The sequence below is a fragment of the Podarcis liolepis genome (genome assembly GCF_965112155.1).
Source record: "Podarcis liolepis genome assembly, chromosome: 1".
In the NCBI taxonomy this organism is placed as follows: domain Eukaryota; kingdom Metazoa; phylum Chordata; class Lepidosauria; order Squamata; family Lacertidae; genus Podarcis; species Podarcis liolepis.
Window position 1 is genome coordinate 116,535,571 of NC_139554.1, and position 19,016 is coordinate 116,554,586.

Sequence of the window (19,016 nt, forward strand, 5' to 3'; positions counted from 1 at the left end):
AAGCAAAAGAGCTGAGCTAGAACTTTTTGGGTCAACGTCCCCCGCAATAGGCCTTACAAATTTTTATTTTAAATGTGGGGAAAACATTCAAAACTTGTATCCCCTTAGGTGGTTTGAAATGGCATAGTTCAGCTATTTGTAAGGTGGAAAAAAGTGGCTAGCTGGAAGAATGGTCTAACGACAAGTGAAGGATGCCAAGTGGACTCTAAATAAATGTTGCGGATATGCGAGGAAATGATGATGACGACTGTATGCTTGGAACCGGAGCAGGAAACCTGATTTTAAGAAATTGTATTAAATTAATTTTGTTTGATTTGTAATAATTTGGGAAAAAAATAATTTGAAATGGCATAGTTCACTCTACCAATTTGGGATTCTTCTCTTATTTTGCTTCACGTACAGTGGTACCTTGGGTTACATACGCTTCAGATTACATACGCTTCAGATTACATATGCTTCAGGTTACAGACTCCGCTAACCCAGAAATAGTGCTTCAGGTTAAGAACTTTGCTTCAGGATGAGAACAGAAATCGTGCTCCGGCGGCGCAGCAGCAGCAGGAGGCCCCATTAGCTAAAGTGGTGCTTCAGGTTAAGAACAGTTTCAGGTTAAGTACGGACCTTCAGAACGAATTACGTACTTAACCCGAGGTACCACTGTACAGGCTAAGGCTGGGTACACACTAGCTGATTTGTAGAACACAGAAAGGTAGCTTTCCTCAATCCAGAAGCATTCGTGCTCATTCCCAACACACTGCTTCCAATCTAGATTGGTTTTAGATCCCATCACCCACAAGTGTGGGTATGGTTACTTTAGTACACATTTGAAAACTCTCCCCTTGGTTAGGTAATCCACACCTTTTCCTCCCCTCACCTGCCCCAGGTGAATTATGATCCTGGTATAAAAACCCATCTGCATTGTCATTGGGCAGATGCAGGTACAGCCAACTCCGTTGGCATTCAAACTGACACACTGTGAGCTAACACAGAATCCATCAGCAACGAGCTTATATTTTTGGAAAAACCAGTTCCTCAAGAAGCATTTTTCAGGGGCAAAAAAAGAAGCAATGTCTAGTCTAGAGCGTGGGGGCTACACTGGAAAAACAAGTACAGTGCTACCTTGGTACTCAAACGGCTTGTCTCCCGAACAAATCGGCTCCTGAACACCACAAACCCGGAAGCGTTCTGGTTTGTGAACGTTTCTCAGAATCTGAATGTCCCGCAGCTCCTGCAGTCGACCGGAAGCCGCGCCTTGGTTTTCGAGCCGTTTCAGGAGTTGAACAGACTCCCGGAACGGATTAAGTTCAAGAACAAGGTGCCACTGTACAGCGGTACCTCTGGTTAAGTACTTAATTCGTTCTGGAGGTCCGTTCTTAACCTGAAACTGTTCTTAACCTGAAGCACCACTTTAGCTAATGGGGCCCCCTGCTGCTGCCACGCTGCCAGAGCATGATTTCTGTTCTCATCCTGAAGCAAAGTTCTTAACCCGAGGTACTATTTCTGGGTTAGCGGAGTCTGTAACCTGAAGCGTATGTAACCTGAAGTGTATGTAACCCGAGGTACCACTGTACTCGGCCTCCGCTGAGGGTAGAACAAAACGCCGTGTGTATGCAGCCTAGGCCTCCATTTCCCTAAGTTTCAAATAAAAGTTTAGCCGCGTGATGAAGCTGCTTTCATGGGAAGCTGACCATGCAGAATCCCAAAGTTCTCCCCTCTCCTGTAACAATCCCAAAAGGTAGGCTTCGTGGCTTGAAGTGTTGGCTTAACCTTTGCTTTTCTCCTTGCCCTCTAAGTAGCAGCCATCTGTTACAGAAAGCAGCTACCTCTGGCGACCCCTGCCGAGTATGCGTAACCCACTGCCGAACATTGCCTTAACAAGGCTGTACATGCTCAGTGGGAGAAGCAGGGAGCAGGCCCACTGCAGGCACCTAGCTCATTAGCTCAGAACAGTTTGGATGCTGCCTGTTGTCTCCTATTTGTAAAGCCCTAAACCCTTAAGGACAAGGTCAGGACTGAGGTTTCCCTTAAAAGTTTTAAAGCAACTTACGGATTTCCACAGAGCTGCAAATTCCTTGTTCTGCTGACGTTTTCTATCTTATAAAGGGCTGCAAGTTTTTAGTTCCTTATTGCCAATCTGAGAGAACTGCTGTGGAGCTGAGGTGACCCAGAAATAGAGGCCGTTTCCATTCCAGCCAAGAAGACATAACCCTAGAGACAAAACTTTGGAAGGATGGAGCTCTGTTTAAGTAATCTGATGACACTTAATGTAAAATTACATCGTCTATGCAACCTTTATGTACTGCTGTTTGATGTGGTATAGTTTCATGTTATGAATCCTTTGCTGCGAGTCCCTTCAGAGACCTCTGCAGACTAAAGGATGTTAAGAATCATACAAAATAAATACTTAAAATAGTTATACACGTGTGAATCCGTGCTGTGTGATTGAGAATTTTTGAATAAATGGAAGCAAGTCATTTCTCAAAACTTGGTCTCTGTGCTTTCTCCCCTTTCTGTTTCTGGGTTGGATTTATGGCAGAAGGGCACACCATCTTACTGAGAGTTAGGAAGGTTTTATTTTCTTTTAAAAATCTTCCAGTGTATTGCAAGCAGGGGGAGAACACATTTGGGAAATATGGATTAATTGTTCCACATATACATACCACTTCAAAATCAAAAGATTTGAAAACAAACCCTCAAACCATTTCCTTTTCATAACGGACTGATGCGGTTGAATATGCTAAGCTTTGTTTTCTGTTTATACAGAGTTAAAAATTTCATTGCCAAAGCCAACAGGGAACACTGTCCAATCCAAAGCATGTATACTCAGACAAAAGTAACATTTAATGCAGTGGGATTTACTTTCATGTTCAGGACCACAGTCTTAGAAGACAAAATTCCTCCCCAAAGGTACCTCAGTAGAATTATAGCATGTATTAACAGTAGTTTATAAGGCTGGGTACAATTAAAATGCAATTAATAAAAAACATTTGCCATATGTTAATAAATAGTCATACGAAAAAAATAAAAAAATAAAACGAGAGCGATCAAGGCTATTTTTTTTCTATTTTGTTTGCTCTTCTCTGCAGAATATACAGTATTAAATAATTTCATGATCGTAAGAATTAGTCCAAAGGAAATATGTGGGGACTGCATCTTTAAATGGAGGGCTGGGGTTCCCCCATCACCAGAGAGGAGCCCAGAGGGGCCTGAATAGGGGGCAGTGAGCAGATCGGGAGAAACAAACTCAACAGGTTATCTGAAGAAGTGTGCTTGCACACGAAAGCTCATACCAAGAACTAACTTAGTTGGTCTTTAAGGTGCTACTGGAAGGAATTTTTTTGTTTTGACTATGGCAGACCAACACGGCTACCTATCTGTAACTCAACAGGACAGGATATTGTAATGAGAGCTGCATAAGTAAGGAAAGGATAACCTTTCCAGTCACATTTTTTTCAGCCATTGTGTTGCGGGGGGGGGGGGGGAGGCAGTTGTGTTTTGTGGTCCTATCCCTACGGGATCAGACTGAAACTAAGGCGATTTCTTAATTTAACACTTGTGGAAGTATTAAGTTAAAATCATGAGCACCCAACTGGAAGCAAAGAGAACTTGCAGCATGTGACTATCCACAATGCAAACAATAGCATCCTATTCACCTGGCTGCAGTGAGTAGAAACCCCAACAACCCACGCCTGTCGTGGACTTGTGGGTTTGATCTCCATGAGAGGTAGTGTATTCATGTTCAATAGCGCTAGTCTCACGTTCATTGTCAGGCGAATCTTTAAAAACGCCCCCCCCCCTTTCTCTGTAGAAACTAAATGTCCAAAAGAATAAAATAAAACCTATTTCTCAAAAAAACATCAATGGACTTTCTTCTGGCTGGTTCCAGTTCCTTTTGACTTCTCTTCTCTTTGTTTGCCAACGATATGCCGATGAGACTTTTTCGAATAATCAACTTTGGTCCATCCGCCTTCACCAACTTTGCTTCCCTCTTCCTCTTCTATTTTGGGTTTGCTTTCAGTTTTCAAAGGCATCCCTGGGATCAACCTGGGCTGCTGGGGGTAATGAGGAGACTTCCTGTCATGTGACCTCGATGAGTGTTGACTGTACGTTGGCTGGGAATGCCTGCGGAATTTCTCTGGGTTCCTAGCAGCTGCCTGAGCACCCCCCGAACCCCTTGAAAAGCGCCTTCCGCTTCCTGACACACTACGAGAGTCACCACTGTGGTAGCTGTGCCGGTTTTTAGTTTTGGACCTGTCTCTTTCCGAAGGGCTATCCGAAGCTGCGCTGGAGGTGCTGCTTCCCTTTGAGTTCAAATGTAGCGATGACAAATATGGTGTGGGAGACGATCCTCTCGACTGACTCAGAGAAGTGATCTGATAGGTTACAGGAACCTGGGTCCGTCTCACGGCAGCAGCGTAGGTGCCTTGGTCCTGAAGGTACGGCAAAAAACCGTTAGGGCTGTGAGGGCGGGAACGTTGGAGAGAAGGGCTGCTGGTCACTCGGCGCAGTTTCAGTGCATTCATCCATTGGGCATCAATACCTGAAAGAAAAACAGAGGGCATCAATTTTGAATTCTAGGTGATGGATTTCCTTCTGAGGAAGCACCTAAAGTAAGGGCTGTCCATGACTTTGCATAGGTGCTGGTGTCTTGTTATCTGTGGGCTGTCTGGCCATGTCACAGTCTGACAGGCAAGGCAGTTGGTTCGCAGGTTGGAGAGAGAAAGAGAAAGAGGCTTAGCTCACTTGCAGTTAGTTTCTTTATGAAGGGAAGCAAAACAAAGAATTTACAGAGATTTCTAATGGGTAAGGGAAGCGGGTGGCGCTGAGGGTTAAACCACAGAGCCTAGGACTTGCCGATGAGAAGGTTGGCGGTTCGAATCCCTGCAACGGGGTGAGCTCAGTCCCTGCGCCTGCCAACCTAGCAGTTCGAAAGCACGTCAATGTGCAAGTAGATAAATAGGTACTGCTCTGGCGGGAAGGTAAATGGCATTTCTGTCTGCTGCTCTGGTTCGCCAGAAGCAGCTTAGTCATGCTGGCCACATGACCCAGAAGCTGTACGCTGGCTCCCTCGGCTAATAAAGCAAGATGAGCGCCGTAACCCTAGAGTCGGCCACAACTGGACCTAATGGTCAGGGGTCCCTTTACCTTTACTAATGGGTAAAACTGTCTAAACAAAGACGTTGTTTGGACTGGCTTGCAGCCCCTCATTAGCACTCCCTAGCACTCGGTATCAGCCTTCTCTCTCTCTGTGATTGCTTGTTACAGCAACCTACATGGGACTCCCTCTGTGTCTGCCTGGCTTGCTGTTCGGCAACAAGCAGTTACAGCCACCTCGTTCTAGGAGTGGAAGGTGAAGGCAGGCTGTCAGTAGAGAAGCTGTCAGACGGCAGAGTCTTTCTCCTCTCTATCATCGCTGCCTGTGCCTCCATCCAAACTAGGAACCTCATCCCCCTGTCCTGTGCTGGGGCACCTGTCTGCTCCCATCTCTTCGCTGTCCCTCAAGCCCCCTGCTTCCAGCACTTCCCAGCTTGTCCTCGCCTGTGTGACTGGTGTCCCACCATCAATCGCCAGGTTCGAAATCCTCTTCCTCTGCATCTTCCCTGTGGGGCTCTTGGTTGGGCAGATTCCACCACTCTTCCTCATCCAGCTAGTCCCTGACAGGCCATCAATCAGCCCTTTTCTTATAGCGGGCTGCCAATGTGCTTGGGGAGCTGTGTTGTTAGCCCTTTTACTTCCAAGGAGACTGCAGTCACTGAATAATGTCGACGCATGTGTTGAGAATACTCTTAGGAAAGTTGGTTCTTTCGGCAGGATTTAGCATTCAACGACATGGCCTCCATTGCTCAAACAATTCTAAGTGTTTATAACTGTGCAATGCCCGTTTACGCACCCTTCGAATTAGGCAGATCCTATATACAAATTAGTAGATACAACTGTACACTAAAATACACGACTAAACAGCACACACTTATTTTTAAAGCTCTTCTGCCTTTATTCATTGACTTGACAGACTTCTAGCTGTTTGTACTATCTGCAGTTAAGGGACGCAGGTGGCGCTGTGGGTTAAACCACAGAGCCTAGGACTTGCCGATCGGAAGGTCAGCGGTTCGAATCCCTGAGACGGGGTGAGCTCCTGTTGCTCGGTCCCTGCTCCTGCCACCCTAGCAGTTCAACAGCATGTCAAAGTGCAAGTAGATAAATAGATACCGCTCCGGCGGGAAGGTAAACGGCGTTTCCGCTGCTGCTCTGGTTCGCCAGAAGCAGTTTGTCATGCTGGCCACATCGGCCAATAAAGCAAGATGAGTACCGCAACCCCAGAGTCGGTCACAACTTGACCTAATGGTCAGGGGTCCCTTTACATTTACTATCTGCAGTTAAGTTTTTGTCCATTGAAATAAGCTACAAAGTTGATATGTCAGGAAAGCTCTGATCCAATGGATGCTGGAAAACAACTCCAAAGTTCTTAGTAAGTGTGAATATGGACACATTTCTCTGAGAAAAGGGCATTTTAGAGAGATGCCTTCGTTTCTTGTTGAGTGAATGGGATGAGCTAATGGGAGTGTGTTTTCTGAAACAGATATTAATGTCTTGTTTTGTTTTGTTTACTTATGTCCTTCCTTCAACACTCTGCATCATTAAACTTACTGGAATTTAAACTTACTAGAATTGGATCTGCTCCGAGGGTTGCCTTCTGAGTTTGGGAGCGATGTCTGTATTTTAAGCTGTATTGACTTCACTTCATCTTGAAGCTTCACTTTACTCCATTCCACTGGCTGGATATGTCTGGTGGATTTTGGAGTTCTGACAATGCTCTGTTCAACAAGATATTCAGAAGCAAAAAAATAAAGACCCTCATCGCAGTCATGCAGTGTTTGTCCAGACACTGAACTTAGGATTGTGACATTGATGGTACCATAAATTCTCATGCTGAGTTTGTTTAATATCCTCTTTTAGTTTGGCCGCAAAGAATTTTTTTCAGTTGTGCAACCAATCTGGCGGCAAATTATGCTTTCTTCCCCCCTCCCCCCATGCGCAAAATAGTGTACTGAACAAGGGCAAGATTTTAATGGCTGCCTTTTAACAGAACCGTTTAGTAATTATGAGATCATGTAGTGCTTCAAGTAAATAATCTTTTCTGCCAGAAGAGGTAGGCACTAAGGAGGTATTGTTGCTGAGGTTCCCTTATGGTAGCTTGCCTATAGTGGCTAGCTCTTTAATCCTGCTGTCAGGCTCTGAGACCTGTGAGGAGCTCCAGTCTGAAAGGAACCTAGGGTTATTCTTCCTGTTAATAGAAAGCTACTGTTCTTCACTTCTGAGGCAGGCGAGGTCCAGAATTTTCCTATATCGCTCTCTCACTGCTTGAATGCATGCCACAGGACAGAGCTGAAATTTCAATTATTAGCCTCAGTGTGAAATATCCCATTGGTCTTTAAACACTTTTTTTTTTGTAAGTATCCAAAAATCTACTCATACAAAGGCTAATTTCCATCCTATTATACATAGCTAAATTGCTTCTAGGTTTTATTTTATGTTTTCCCTCTTGCCCTTTCCCTTCTCCTGTTGTTCCTCTGCTCTGCTAATTAGCGTTTTGCCAAAAAGGTAAGAAAGATTGTCTGTTCAACAAACACCACCTACACCGACCATTACTCAAAAGGAAGAGAAAAGAAAGGTATGTGTGTGCATATATATATATATATAGTCTGGGTGTGATTTCTGAAGATGGCATTCAAATTCGCATGAGAAGTTGGCAGTTTAAAATTAATTACAGTATTTGGCGTTGACTACAGTGGGCAAGAAAGTTAAGGCATGTCAGCTCCTTGTTCTGAAACCCTATAGGCAAAAGGAGCGGGATGGCTCCCCACCCACCCACAACACTTACCTCATAAGTAACTAAACATTCCACAGTCTGATCGTCTTCTATTCCCACAATCCATTTCTCCATTACAAATGGTGGCTGCAAAATAAAAATAAATGAAAGAAACATTTTTGTTTTCTGCCTCATTGTGCGAATCAATTTCTATGCATCTATCCTCTGTCCTTCAGAAAGAGTGAAAACAAGCAAACACAGAAACTGTGTCAAATGACTAAATAAATACAAAAGTACAAATCTTAGCACACGATGTCTTGTTTGGCCTGCATGTCTGCCATGGTTTATTTTCATCTTTAGGCATTTCATTTTTTGTCATGCTTTTATTGTTTTCTATGCAACCAACTGACCAATTCATTTCATACTGTATACTCATTGCTGGTTAGAAGTTTAGTCATAGGCATATGCCCTTAAAAATAAGTTTACAGTAATATATCCGCGAATGTCCGCCGCATCCAGTGTCCATTCAGGCGAACGTCCGTAGCAAACCTGGAAGTACCGGAATGGGTTACTTCTGGGTTTGCCGCTCGCGTGTGCGCAGACGCAGCACTTTGCCCTGTGTCCTTTTCAGCTAGCAGCTGGGGCTCTGGAACAGATCCCAGTTGCAAAACAAGGTACGACTGTACCAGGCTGCAGAAAACCTGCTTGGACTACTGCAATGCACTCTACGTGGGGCTACCTTTGAAGGTAACACAGAAACTAAAATTAATCCAGAATGCGGCAGCTAGACTGGTGACTTGGAGTGGCCGCCGAGACCATATAACACCAGTCCTGAAAGACCTACATTGGCTCCCAGTACGTTTCCGAGCACAATTCAAAGTGTTGGTGCTGACCTTTAAAGCCCTAAACGGCCTCGGCCCAGTATACCTGAAAGAGCGTCTCCACCTCCATCGTTCTACCCGGACTCTGAGGTCCAGCACCGAGGGCCTTCTGGCGGTTCCCTCACTGCGAGAAGCCAAGTTACAGGGAACCAGGCAGAGGGCCTTCTCGGTAGTGGCGCCCTCCCTGTGGAACGCCCTCCCACCAGATGTCAAAGAGAACAACAACTACCAGACTTTTAGAAGACATCTGAAGGTAGCCCTGTTTAGGGAAGCTTTTAATGTTTGATGTTTTATCATGTTTTTAATATTCTGTTGGGAGCAACCCAGAGTGGCTGGGGAAACCGAGCCAGATGGGCAGGGTAGGAATAATAATAATAATAATAATACTAATAATAAGTATTATTATTAGTATTACTATTATGAATGAGCTCTAATACTAAGGCTTGGGGTCCAGACTTGCCCAAGCAGAAGGCTACTTGTGCAGTTGGGCTTTTCCCCACCCCTCCTCCTTACTGCAGACCCCTTCCCCTGACAGGCTACATCTTACACACTTTTCAGAAGACCCAACAGGATTTCAAACAATGAACGCAACAATCTTTCTCAACCTGGCGCCTTCCAGAGGTTTTGGATTGCAGCTCACATCAGCCCCAGCTAGCACAGCCAACAGTCAGGGATGATGGGAGTTGTGGTCAAAAATATCAAGAAGGCACAAGGTTGAGGAAGGCTGGAAGAGGACACATTCAAATAGCAGGTTGAGTCTAGGGCTACTTCCACACCAGGCCCTTAGGGTGGAATTGCCATTCTTCAATCGCTCCCCGTTTTTATGGGACACCTATAGAATTCCATAAACCACTCTATTGTCACCCTGTGTTTTCCTGCAGTTCTTCTGTCTTTGAACTAAACAAATAAAATTTAAAGATAACTGTCAGGGATGGTTCCCTGACAATAACGCCCTTTCCTAATCATTTGTTCCCCTGAAGAAGCATTTTAGCATTAGTTGAAAGACTGAGTTTAAATAACAAACAGGCTGATAATATGAAATGAACATACAGGAAAAACAGTGCAATTTTTCGAATTGTGTGGAAAATCAGTGGAAAAGCCATTATTATTAGTCCAGAAGCAGTTTTCATAGAATAGCACATTTCTACCATGAATCTGCTGTGGGTTTTTCCCTTCATAAAATGGAAGGAACCTGGCCAAACCTCATAAATCCTGGTGATTATAGGCCTGGTTCAAGATACCTTCCCACTAAATATACCTGTTTTATTTCCCCATTTTAATAACATAAATTGCTGCCAAAGGCCAACACTTTATTTTCCCAGCGCACCTTGATGAACACTCTTCTCATTTAGAACTTGTCTGTACATTGTCTGATGTACGATTTACCTTGTTACGGAACCAAGAAATCACACACTTTAATTGTAATATCTTAAGCGTGCCATCGCTTTCTTATTACCATGACTGAAAAGGTAATGTTAACAGGGAAAAAAATCTATTGTGATACAAATGTGGGAAGGGGTGGGGGGGGGTCTTTAAAAGCTGCCAGCAGAATGAGTTTCTATAGGCACAAAAGTCTGCCGCTGTGGTATTTTAATACCTTTGTTCGAGATCTAGGCAATCATGAAAGCTTCAAGCCCGTAAACAGAACCTTACCTTTGTCATCTTTAAAATCTCTGTGTCAGGTAAGTTAGTGTTAAATGTCACGTCTTTTATGTAAGTTATTGCAATCTCATCCCCATCCATTTCCATGTACATCTTCCATTTACAGTCCTGGCACGGAAAAGAAAATACAGAATATCAAAACTGGACACTGGAGCAATTGTGACTTTTTGTTGTCTCCAAGCAAAAAAAATAAAAATAGAAACCCCAATAAATTGATCGATGTTATATTATCTTAGGAACTGAAGCATCCAAACTCCATTTTAATGTGAAATAATCCTTACTTGTCAGCAAGAGGGGTTCTTAAATGGGTTTGGGGACGCTCCTTATCCCCAAACAACACCGAAAGGTCAGGGGTTTAATCTGAAATTCCTAAAAAAAAAGGTAAAGGTAAAGAACCCCTGACAGTTAAGTCCAATCGCAGGCGACTCTGGGGTTGCAGTGTGTCCGCAGACAGTTTTTCCGGGTGATGTGGCCAGCATGACTAAGCCACTTCTAGTGCAATGGAACAAACCGCCACGCAACGGGAGCTGACCCTGTCGCGGGGGATTCGAACCACCAACCTTCTGATTGGCAAGCCCAAGAGGCTCAGTGGTTTAGACCACAGCGCCACCCGCGTCCCCCTGAAATTCCTACCACAGGATAAAAAGACAACCCGCTTTTCAGTAATTTAAAACTTAAACAGGTTGCCTTTCCCGCAGCGTTGCAAAGGGCCACAGTGAAATCTTTTTAATAAACTTCATCTTTCCGAATACACTTCGTCTCTATATGTACATATAGCTTTAGCTGGCTCACAGCCACAAAGCACAAATTTGGAAGCCTTTCAAGTATTCTGCATCAGCAAGCAGGAAAATGTGGATGGCATGCAGGAAACAAGCAAGTCTCAAGAGATCAAAACTTAAGGACTTCTGTTCCACATACATGACAGCCTTTCTCAGCCTGGTGGCCCTCCAACTGTTACTACAGCTCCCATCAGGCTCTGCCACAACAGGGATGCCAGTTGGAGCTGATGGTAGTTTTAGTCCAAGAGTAGCTGAAAGGAACCAGGTTGAGGAAGTCTGTTATCTGCAAATGTCACCCGAGTTATAATATTATTTACATCTGCACCTGGAGCATGTTTTCCTAAAAGGATCAGAGAAGCCATTTGAACTACGCACATTCAACAGGTGGTCTGTTATTTTGAGAGCAAGTGCTGAGGACTGTTTTAATAAGCGGTCTAGGGAAATTCATAGATTAACAGCAAATGGCCTTAAAACAAGGCATTTCAAATTATTTTCCATTTCTCATTAAGTCTTTATTTAATTCATGATTCCATTTCCCAGGAAGGCATCACAGAGCGATTAACAACAACAACAACAACAACAACATCAACAATTAAAAGAATTTCAAATCCAGCAAAGATAATAAAAAAAAACCTTCCCTTCCTTCCTCTCGGCTGTTCAGGGCAACATCACTGGTCGTTCCACATTTTATCCCTATCACACAAGGATGTGGTGAATGGCTCAGCCACCCAAGGTGTTTCACCAATAGCCCACCCTGTCTTCCCTCACATTTTACAGAGAAGTCAGACAATGCTGGTGACAAATAATTGTAGTCCACTGTTTTCTACGTTGATACCTCTTGTTTCTAAAGAACGATTAATAAAGAAGAAAAAGAAGGGGGGAAACCAGAAAGTTGCCACACCAGCAATCTAATGTGGCCAAGGCTTTTGTGCCTTTAATTACATTGTGCATCATTCAGGCTTTGGGGGGCTTTTGTGCCTTTAATTACATTTTATTGCCTGTTTTCTGCTGATGGTGGAAGTAGGTATTAATGACGACTCAGTTAGGACTGAGATTGGGGCAATTAGTTTCTTCAGCATTACTCCTTCAGCTGTGATCAACAGGAAGCAATGAAATGAAAAGAAGAAGGAAAGAGGAACCTTTTAATTAACATTAGGAAGGACTTGTGAGAAAACATTACAGAGGGGCCTTGGCCACTGGGAAGAGCATTGATATAGCGCTGTATTAAAAGCTGTGGGTAACCAATGTTTTAAACCTGCGTCCAGCTAATTATAGAAAAGCAACCCCTTAGCATCACTAAAGAGTTCTGTGTGTGAAAACAACTTTATAATAATAATAATAATAATTTATTATTTATACCCCGCCCATCTGGCTGGGCCTCCCCAGCCACTCTGGGCGGCTTCCATAAAAACCAAAAATACAATAAAATATCACACGTTAAAAACTTCCCTGAACAGGGCTGCCTTAAGATGTCTCCTGAATGTCAGGTAGTTGTTTATCGCCTTGACATCTGCTGGAAGGGTGTTCCACAGGGCGGGCGCCACTACCGAGAAGGCCCTCTGCCTGGTTCCCTGTAGCTTTGCTTCTCGCAATGAGGGAACCGCCAGGAGGCCCTCGGCGCTGGACCTCAGCGTCCGGGCAGAATGATGGGGGTGGAGACGCTCCTTCAGGTATACTGGACCGAGGCCGTTTAGGGCTTTAAAGGTCAGCACCAACACTTTGAATTGTGCTCGGAAACGTACTGGGAGCCAATGCAGGTCTTTCAAGACCGGTGTTATATGGTCTCGGCGGCCGCTCCCAGTCACCAGTCTAGCTGCCGCATTCTGGATTAGTTGTAGTTTCCGAGTCACCTTCAAAGGTAGCCCCACGTAGAGTGCATTGCAGTAGTCCAAGCGGGAGATAACCAGAGCATGCACCACTCTGGCGAGACAGTCCGCAGGCAGATAGGGTCTCAGCCTACGTACCAGATGGAGCTGGTAAACAGCTGCCCTGGACACAGATTTGACCTGTGCCTCCATGGACAGCTGTGAGTCCAAAATGACTCCCAGGCTGCGCACCTGGTCCTTCAGGGGCACAGTTACCCCGTTCAGGACCAGGGAATCCTCCACACCTGCCCGCCTTCTGTCCCCCAAGAACAGTACTTCTGTCTTGTCAGGATTCAACCTCAATCTGTTAGCCGCCATCCATCCTCCAACCGCCTCCAGACACTCACACAGGACCTTCACCGCCTTCACTGGTTCTGATTTAAAAGAGAGGTAGAGCTGGGTATCATCCGCATACTGATGAACACCCAGCCCAAACCTCCTGATGATCTCTCCCAGCGGCCGCATGTAGATGTTGAAAAGCATGGGGGAGAGGACAGAACCCTGAGGCACCCCACAAGTGAGAGCCCAGGGGTCTGAACACTCATCCCCCACCACCACTTTCTGAACACGGCCCAGGAGGAAGGAGCGGAACCACTGTATAACAGTGCCCCCAGCTCCCAGCCCCTCAAGACGGTCCAGAAGGATGCTATGGTCGATGGTATCGAACGCCGCTGAGAGATCCAGCAGAACTAGGAAACAGCTCTCACCTTTGTCCCTAGCCCGCCGGAGATCATCAACCAGTGCGACCAAGGCAGTTTCAGTCCCATGATGAGGCCTGAATCCCGACTGGAAGGGATCCAAGCGATCTTCTAGCATGGATTCAAACCTAAATGTCCTTAGTCCAAGTCCTACAACCAGCACACCAAACCTGCTCTTTTTGTGCACGGTACAGCAAAGAAAAACAGGACATTGAGAATAAATTTTTACTATATAATTATAATATTTTTTTATTTATACCCCGCCCTTCCCGGTTCAGAAAACCGGGCTCAGGGCGGCTAACAACAAATTTAAAACACTTAATTGTAGAAGCAGCACAAAATACAGTATAAAAACATGAATAACAATAAAATTCAAAGTTCAAAAAACAATTTGGGGGAAATCCATCTAATAATCATTAGATAGTCACCAGGGCTAGCTGGTGGAATTAGTCCTACTTGGGCCAGCGAGGAGGCCAGGGGAGAATTAGCTGTGGGGTCTCAGAGTGGGTAATCTTCATAAAAGGGGAGGGGGAGGGAAGGGAAGAGAAGGGAAATAAAAGATCAGGCTGAATTCAAATTAAAGGCCAGGCGGAATAGCTCTGTCTTACAGGCCTGACGGAAGAAGGTAAAATCCTGAAGGGCCCTAGTCTCATGGGACAGAGCATTCCACCAGGTTGGAGCCAACACTGAAAAGGCCCTGGCCCTGGTGGAGGATAGTCTGACTTCCTTAGGGATATATATATCCTTAACAAATGCTAAAATGGAAATGAAAAGACATTCCACGTGATTTAACAGTGAAGGCCATGTTTTGTATTGAATCCCTGTACAGTGGTACCTCGGGTTAAGTACTTAATTCGTTCCGGAAACTGTTCTTAACCCGAAGCACCACTTTAACAGTGAAGGCCATGTTTTGTATTGAATCCCTGTACAGTGGTACCTCGGGTTAAGTACTTAATTCGTTTACCTGAAACTGTTCTTAACCCGAAGCACCACTTTAGCTAAGGGAGCCTCCCACTGCTGCTGCGCCGCCGGAGCACAATTTCTGTTCTCATCCTGAAGCAAAGTTCTTAACCCAAGGTACTATTTCTGGGTTAGCGGAGTCTGTAACCTGAAGCGAATGTAACCTGAAGCGTATGTAACCCGAGGTACCACTGTAAAATGTTCTTATTCCTAAGTCCATGCAGTTGACATAAATATAAAATATTTGGGCTCTTATTCATTATTGTTTTTTCATATGTTTTTGGTTTTTTAAAAAAATCAGTTTCAGCAAAACTTTAAGCAGATGGACCAGTCTTCTTTCTGTATGGGAATAACCCATATTAACTTGTATCACTGTAGTCATGATAATTAGGCATAGCTGCCAGAAAATGACCCCGGCTACTTCATGACTCTCCAGGGGCCTTGCTGCTGTATCTGCCGTCAAGAAAGGCTTTCGACTCTGGTTAGCATTGACCCGTTACTTCTTAAGGAGTCAGCCTAAGGACAAATATTTAGGGGAATCTATAATTAAGCTACATTGCTGCCAGCATATGACAGAGCAGTACCATTTTGGAAGTTTAATATAAGATTACATAATTAACTATATTCAATTTAGACTTGGTTATATGTGTTCACTTTTTAGTCCCCTTGCTTTCCATTTTTATCTTGCGCGCCCTGAAACCCCGCATGTGAGCTCAAATATATATATTTTCCCCCTGTACGGTATCTCTACATCAACCCACAAGCTTCAATACATCTTGAAACGAAAAGCAGCAGGCTATGGCTACTTGACCCTCAATGGTTTCATGTCGCAGGATGGTCTACTTTACAGTGGCAAAAATACAGAAATTCAGATACATATAAAATACTGTAACTTGACCTTGCTCCGCAGGAGATGAATAACAGGCAATGGTACAGCGACCATAGTTAATTTTACTGTGCTGGGAAATGGCGTTATCGCTACAAAGAGCTTGGAGCAGAAAGAATGTAAATGTTTTGCAAAGATGTTGTTGAGAATTTGGAAAATGGAAAACAAGTGCTCAGCAGAGTCACTGAATATGTGGTAAGATTAAAAACAAAACAAAATCTAAGACCTGAAATAATTAGAGGTCCTCTGTTAAGTTGCAGTTATAGCCCCAGGTACAACCTGAAATATGTAGCCTCAGTGGTGTAGCCTCAGTTGCCAGTGCCCGGGGCGGGCATGCATGCACTGGGCGGGGAACTCCAGCCCAGTCCTTGCTGCTGACGGAGCAACCCCACCACCACCAGAGCAAAGTGGGACCATGCTGAGCCACCTGCCCCCCGTGCAGGGGGGAGCCTGGCCGGCCAATACAGCCCTTGGTGGGCAAAGAGGAGCACTGGGGGCGCATGGTTTGCACCCCCTCAAGAATTGTGCACCCAGGAGCCACGGTCCCCCCAGCACTGCCCACGCTATGCCCCCGAGCACAGTGCAATCTTAACCATGTTTACTGAGAAGACACCCTGGTTACAATAGGAACTTACCCCTATGTGTGGATAAAGATGGGCCACCTGTGGCCCTTGAGATGCTACATTGCAACTCTCCTCATATTTGACCATTGGTCTTACTGGCTGGGCATGACTGGAGTCCAGCAACGACTGGAGGACCACAGCTTCTCCGTTGTATGTTAACACAGACACACCTTCCACGAAAGCATCATACAGCTTATCAGAAATTAAATCTGCCATCCTGTGGTTCCTGGGAAGGTGTCCCAGAGGCCTCAGGATACAGCAGGACTCCCTCTCCATTGGAGAAAAAGCTCCAACAAGAGAGAAGGAGATCCTGCCTTCCCACTGTTGCGCAAGCTTACTACACCCTGGCTCTGTGGGAATCTTTAGGGATGTGAGGGGGGATATATTGTCTAAGATATCCTATCGCAATGACCGCTCCCCGCTTAAAATGGGGGGCGCCCTTTGTGTGGACGCGTGCAGCCCCTAGATCTGGAGCGGCTCCAACAGCATAGGCTTGGCTTTGCCTTCCCTCAGGTGGGATACCTGGAGGTCTCCACCTACCTCAGTCCCCTTTTTTTAAACACACGCACAGCAGATAGCCTGCTCAGACTCGTTAGGAGTCTCTGTAAATATTTCCTGGTATTTTCCCTGTTTAATCCCTCCTAAAATAAGACCCTACACAGTCTTCTGTATAAAACGTTTACTCACAAGTAATCATCTGTTCACACAAAGGTTCCCAGAAGGCAGACTTAAAAAGTTATAACATAGTTTAAATGTGGTGACTATCTCCTTATGGGAGAAAGCCCCGCTTTTCTTCTCTTGGCCTGGAGCCAAGGGTGCATCTTAGTAGTGCTGTTGTTAAGATGGCATCGATAGAGACAAGAGGAGACAAGATGGTCGCCAGCCTGTGGTTATGGTTCTTTCTACTCCATCTCAAGTTACACATAGGAAGTTTCGTCTCAGTCCTGGAAAGCAGGAAGTTCTGGTTGGAGGACTGAGACAACCTTCATGTCTAGCAATCTTGTGTTTGACTGCATCTGATTCTTACATCCCACAGGCTCTATGGACAATGCTGGTAGAGCCAAAGGGGGCGGGGGGGGGGGAGAGATTGGGGCACGTCCGGGGAGGAAAGGGGAAGGGCTTGGACCCCAGACCTTCCTGATCACCTGATACCTACCCCACCTCTGAGCTAGAGAGAGGTTTAGAAAGAGGCTCAGAAGCTACCATAAATCTCTCCTGATTTCTCTCCCCATTGTTTCTATTGGGAGGGAAACAAGTTATTTTAAAAAATAAAATCATGAAAAAGGATGGAGGAGAGAAAGAGCATTTCTCTGCACTGCCAGCAAAAACCCAGAAGGACTTTGTGTAAGGCTATTCAGTCGTCTTCAAAGGGCCTACCTCCTACATTAGGACTGCAGCCTTGGTCTAAGAAACAACACCCACAAACAACAAAATCACATTGAAAAGGGCTTGCTAATTGAAGATCCCCATGGAGAATTTCACATGGAAGAATGGAAGTTATACAGTGGTACCTCGGGTTAAGTACTTAATTCGTTCCGGAGGTCCGTTCTTAACCTGAAACTGTTCTTAACCTGAAGCACCACTTTATCTAATGGGGTCTCCCGCTGCCGCCGCACCGCCGGAGCACAATTCCTGTTCTCATCCTGAAGCAAAGTTCTTAACCCAAGGTACTATTTCTGGGTTAGCGGAGTCTGTAACCTGAAGCATATGAAACCTGAAGCATATGTAACCTGAGGTACCACTGTAATGTTTTGTTTGTTTTATAGGTTCGCAAAGTTTCCCCATCATTTCTCACAATTCAGACTAAAAAACTACAGTTGCTACTTAGCAAAAACTATATGTAAAGCCATGATGTAAAAACCATGGCATCTCTTACTCTGACAGTTTAAACAGATCTGATAGCCTCATTCTATTAAAAATGGACCAGAAGCAGCGCTGTCCATTAGTTCTTTAGATCCAGAAGAAGGAGCTGTGGGTCGCTGACCCCCTTTGACCCCTGCTCTCCTGTGCCAAAGAGCTATTGTGCATAATGATTTCACCCTTCATGAGCTATGAGACAGAAGAGGTGCAGCAACAGAGATTGGTTGCATTTATTCGCGACGCTAAGCCATGGTTTAGGGTTATGTGGCTGAGCCAGAATTAGCTCAGCTGGAAAAGAAGAAGAAGGCTTTTTTTAAAAAAAGAATCCCAGCTTAGCGTTCTGTTCAAAGCAGAGATCATGGTTTAAAACAAACTCTGGCCATTTTCAACACAAGCCAACTTCAAATCATGAGTCATGAAGCGTGCATGTTTAATTAGGCAGAGTTGTTTTATCTCTGGTTCTAATGTAATATGAAAGCCAAAATCCTCGTACTTTGTGTTAAGTTGTGGGTGAACATATCAGACGACACAGCAATTCTTCAAACAGCTCTTGTTTATTCAGAGGCCAGAACAGAACTGAACTGAAGGGTTCAGTCAGCCTGCTTATATAGAGCTCCAGTACAACGTAACTGTAACAATTTTCTAAAACTATCCAATCACTGAACGTCACTTTCGATCCCTTATTTGCATAACTATCTACAGTATTCCCCTGCTGGCCCAGGGTGAGAACTTCAGTACATAACACTTCGGAGCCAAACAACCTACAAGAGAAGCCCATGAGGAAATGTTGCTTTCCTCAACCTCAACCATGCAGTGGTAAACCGTGGTTTACCATGCTGTGTGAACGATTATTAGCCTCCCTCACATTATTGTATGTGTTACTAAGGTAGGAAGCAGAATACTCTGCAAAGCAGTATTATTTCATTATTTAATATAGACATTTGTATTATATCATTATTTAATATTGAAAGAAGCTAGGAAATTATGTCATCTATGAA

General features: G+C 44.7%; 1 protein-coding gene across 1 annotated transcript; it reads right to left on the minus strand.

Annotated features, from left to right (window-relative positions):
* Positions 1–2,817: 2,817 nt before the first annotated feature.
* Positions 2,818–19,016, minus strand: LOC310690792 (mitogen-activated protein kinase kinase kinase 20-like). Its single transcript, XM_083470353.1, has 6 exons — positions 16,846–19,016; positions 10,339–10,455; positions 7,877–7,951; positions 6,659–6,809; positions 3,379–4,537; positions 2,818–3,240 (listed from the first exon to the last, which is right to left on the minus strand). Exons 2-5 carry the CDS (start codon positions 10,438–10,440, stop codon positions 3,855–3,857), a joined length of 1,011 nt encoding a protein of 336 aa, XP_083326479.1. The 5' UTR covers positions 10,441–10,455; positions 16,846–19,016; the 3' UTR covers positions 2,818–3,240; positions 3,379–3,854.